This window comes from Triticum urartu, chromosome 5, assembly GCF_003073215.2.
Source record: "Triticum urartu cultivar G1812 chromosome 5, Tu2.1, whole genome shotgun sequence".
In the NCBI taxonomy this organism is placed as follows: domain Eukaryota; kingdom Viridiplantae; phylum Streptophyta; class Magnoliopsida; order Poales; family Poaceae; genus Triticum; species Triticum urartu.
This window is the reverse complement of record NC_053026.1, coordinates 415,453,774-415,458,030: the sequence shown is the minus strand read 5'-3', so window position 1 is coordinate 415,458,030 and position 4,257 is coordinate 415,453,774. Positions and strand designations below refer to the sequence as shown.

Below are 4,257 nucleotides of genomic sequence, written 5' to 3'. Positions count from 1 at the left end.
TGAATAGAAACAACTATATATTCCATAAGATGCAGGGAGGGGCTTAGATAATTGTTCTTGTAGCCAACACCAGTCATTGCCTTGTCAGTAACAATGGCCGGCTTCTGCTGCTAAACAAGCTCCCATGTGTGACCGCACATAGGAGCCACAGCTCACAAACGTAGTACTACTGGGGGGGTACAAGAGATGAGCAGGCAAGAAATGCTCTTCCTACCCAACTAATGTACAATTGCATCCACTCTGGGGCTCAAAACCTCTAACCATGGGCATTGCGGCACTGAGACAGAGATGCGGCATCCGTCACGCACCGTAGATGGCGGAGAGCCTCCGCAGGGCGGCCACCTTGAGCTCCAGGATGCAGATGTACTCGGCGGTCTGCCTGAGCAGCACGTCGACGTCCGCGTCCCGGGCGTCAGGGACTATCTTCTTGAGCTCCCTGAGCCTCCTCAGCACCATGTGCTGGAAGGGCCTCCTGTGCATCAGCGATGCCACCACCCCCTTGCTCTTCCCCACCGTGAACATGGCCTTCCTTCTCATCTCTCTCCCTTTCTCCCTCCCCAGGTTGCTATGTCACTTCTGACTTGTGCTGTGTGGAGGGTGTGTGCTGAGGGACACAGCAGGGGGCGCGTATATATAGGGGCGAGGCAAGGGATGTTTCACTTGGCCATGTGGGGAGGACTAGGTTCTAACCTGTAGACTGAGCTGTAAGGATAGCTAGCTCCCACAGGCCATGAACTGTCCGGCGGTCATTGTATAGGATGGTGCCTCGCTGTTTGGCGTTTGCAACTTGTGGTGATTTGGTTGAAACCTAGGCTGCTCGACCGGTGATCTTGGGTTTTGCCCAACTTCCGCTCAGCTGATGATCATCTAATGATTGTCTCAGCTGCTCGTATATTATTATATAGTACATAAAAAAGAGTTCAGGAGGAACTATCTGGTCTGGCTGGTCTGGTCCGGTGTACATATCAATATCAATATTATATGCACCTAATATAATTAGCTTTGGCCTTCTTTCCCATGTGATTTTAGTTAGCAAACTCCCTTAAATAATTGTGCAAGTGCATTCTCTAGTTTGCCTTTTTAGCGGTTTATTATTATTTAGACACCAGTTTGTGAGAGTGAGCTGACAGGATTATCTTGTTCTTTTTTAATGTTCCATGCGCGCACCCACCGTGCATTTGTTTCTTCCTTGCCATGGCAGCATTATGCCCCCTGTATGCATACAGTCTACCGATCGCTATGAGCCCCAAGGCTATATATAAACAAACCAGCAAGGCACTGCACTGCGCAGATGTCTTCCGATGTCGTTCTTGCTCGCCTGCGTTTGCTGCTAGCTCCAAACAAGTGCTCTTGTCCTAATCACAATCATCGAACGGCCAGCATTATTTGCAATGATCAGAGGAAATGTCCGTGCATGTGGTCTTCGCCAGCTTGCGTCGTGCAAATTAAATTGAACTGCAGATTGACGGCAATCTATCTATCACTGTGGCCGTGTGCCAGATACTGCACTCGTATAGTCCTATGCTTATCATGATTGGAGAAGGGTAAGGGTTATATTCCTCGGTTTGAAACTTCTAAGAGCATCTCCTAGGTGGTCTATGGATGCCGGTGTAACTTTTGTTACTTGTGTATTTGTACTGCCATGACATTTAAAAAATAGACCAGACATGTTTCCTTTGCCGGATAGAGGCAACAATGATTAAGGGTCTCCCTGATGGATGCAGCTAAGGCGCTCTTCGTTATTCCCCTATCTAAGTTCCACCTAGAGAGGGTAGTAGCTTCTGATGGATGCATCTTGTACATCTCATAAACATACTAAGGTTCCTCCATGTCTCCGAGAACTCGGGGTTTGACATAGAAACAAAAAGCATCATAAAAGTGTTTATGGCAATAGCGGATGAATGATTAATGTAACACATATGAATCCAAACTAGGATATCGTATTACAATGAGATGATTGACGGAATTGATGATAAGGATGTGGGTGATGATGATGATGAAGATCGATGGCGTAGTCTCATTGATTGGGGTGGTGGAGGAGCGATACCCTTCTGCCAATCCCCCCTTCGCATCCCTTCCAAAGGTGAGGTTTTATGGTCTTATTCATGGTTCTGGCCTCTTTATTCGTCGCCTCTGAATTCGATAGCAAGAGTTGAAGTAGTCGACTAGGGGTGGTGGCGCCGTATGGTACGAGCGTCCACGCTCGTACCGCCCACCATCTTCGCCTCTCGAAAGCCCTGCACGGCTGGTTTTTGTCCCATGTAATCTTCTCTCCATAAGAAAGTTTACTGTAAGCTCAATTAGTGTGATTTTCACCCAGAATTAGGCATTTTCCAATGAATGCTCTCAAAACATCTTTCTCCTTTGGTAACCTGGCGAAATCAGGCAAAAAGGTCGTGTGAGCATTGTAAAATTCTGAAAATCATATGACTATTATGCAGAAATAAAGGATAAAAGTGATGCAAAAATGGACTCATCAACTCCGCCAAGCTTAGAATTTTTATCGGCCCCAGCTGAAAGAACTTTGGGATGAACAAAATTCTGAGCTTGGGGGAGTTGATGGGTCCATTTCTGAATCATTTTTTTTTTATCATAAGATAGGCTTGGGGGAGTATATTGTAAGACCAACATTCATCATCGGATAAGTGATTCTTTCTCCACTCATAAGGAGCTAACCGAGCAATTTATTATGCAACTAAATAACTAACTTGCAGAAAAGTAGGCTTGCAGAATGATAAAGGTATAAGGTATTTCGCAGATCTCGACCAAGCTTACAATCAAGCCAGTGAGATCCCAATACCTAATTTTCCATGAGATCGATTGGTGCTTCCTCCTCCTCCGTAGGTTTCTTATTCTTCTCTCAGTTGCATGCAACCATCATACACTTGAAGCGGGTTGACATTATCATCATCTCTTCATGTTGCTTGGATATGCCTTTTGTTGAATAATTACGCATTTTCTTGTTTAATTTAACCCAGAAAAATAGTGGATAAAACATGAATAGCAATATAGTGGTGAAACTAGAAACTAGCAACAATTCGTTGAGACTAGTCATGCAATTAAAATCATAAGCAAAATGCATCATATCCATGTCAATCGCTACTAGCAATAAACCAAATGTTATCCCTAACAATGAGGATAAGATGGCATACGACGCAGTAGCAGAAGGTGCAGATGCCCTGATCGTCATGTCGCTGAAGAAGTCGTTGACGTCGGGGAAGAAGTCATCGTTGGGGAACTTGTTGTCGATGATGTCGCCATTCGCAGCCACGATGAACAAAAATCGAGCAGTCGTGCAAGGACGCTCCCCAAAAACTTGATCGCCCCTCTCCCGTACCGAATCACAAGAGGCGGGGTTTCAGAGGCCTGCTGTCTCACTTCCCGGTGCACGCCGGAAAGAGATAGGCGGCTCAATGCTTTGGAATGAGACGAAGAGTTGTTGTGCTCTCGGAACAACAGAGGAGCGACCTATTATATACTCCCTCCGTCCGGAAATACTTGTCATCAAAATGGATAAAAGGAGATGTATCTAGATGTATTTTAGTTCTAGATACATCATTTTTTGTCCATTTTGATGACAAGTATTTTCGGACGGAGGGAGTACGTGAGAAGAGTTGAAACTGGCCCTTCATTAGTAGAAGAAAAACCGGTGCAATAAACGCCATTAAATAGACACACTAAAAACCATTAAGGAGAGAAGAAACGAGCGCACTAAAACTCACACGAAGTGTTCAGTTTCTTCTCCCATTTATACGTCAATCGTTTCAACTTTCTTCTCGCGTGATAAAATAGCGCATACACGTGGCATGGATAAATTTTCCACACAACCTTGTCATGCATGAATGGGCCACATGAGCCTCTGGGATTTACTTTGAATTATTGGCAGAAAATAAGAATTATTATATGGGCTAGGCCCAATAATTCCAACAATTCTCCACCAGATTCCAGAGGCACATAAAATTTGCCTATGGTTCCAAAACCTTGTTTATATACCGGCGTTTCGGTGGAGACTGTTAAGTTGAACTTATACTTAGAACTCCACGCTACACTCGTTCACATCTTGAACAGTGGACTACACCTTGAACTGCAAGTTTTGTGCAAACAAGTTTCATGTAAAAGCCTTGACCGATACTAGACCGCTGAAAACTTTCCCGCGGGTAGGAGCATATACGTCATACTCCGGGGCCTCTTCGTGAGTTTATTAGAGAACACCCAACTCTCACAGACCGCGACATTTAACAGTCTAACTCATATAGG

The 4,257-nt window shown here is 44.8% G+C and overlaps 1 protein-coding gene across 1 annotated transcript; it reads right to left on the bottom strand.

The window, feature by feature from the left end:
- LOC125509409 lies at window positions 1-617 on the bottom strand. Its single transcript, XM_048674375.1, has one exon. It carries the CDS (start codon window positions 535-537, stop codon window positions 301-303), a length of 237 nt encoding a protein of 78 aa, XP_048530332.1. The 5' UTR covers window positions 538-617; the 3' UTR covers window positions 1-300.
- Between the last annotated feature and the right edge of the window lie 3,640 nt (window positions 618-4,257).

Coding starts and splice junctions, on each gene's coding strand:
- LOC125509409 (XM_048674375.1), bottom strand. CDS start 537: ATGAGAAGGAAGGCCATGTTCACGGTGGGGAAGAGCAAGGGGGTGGTG.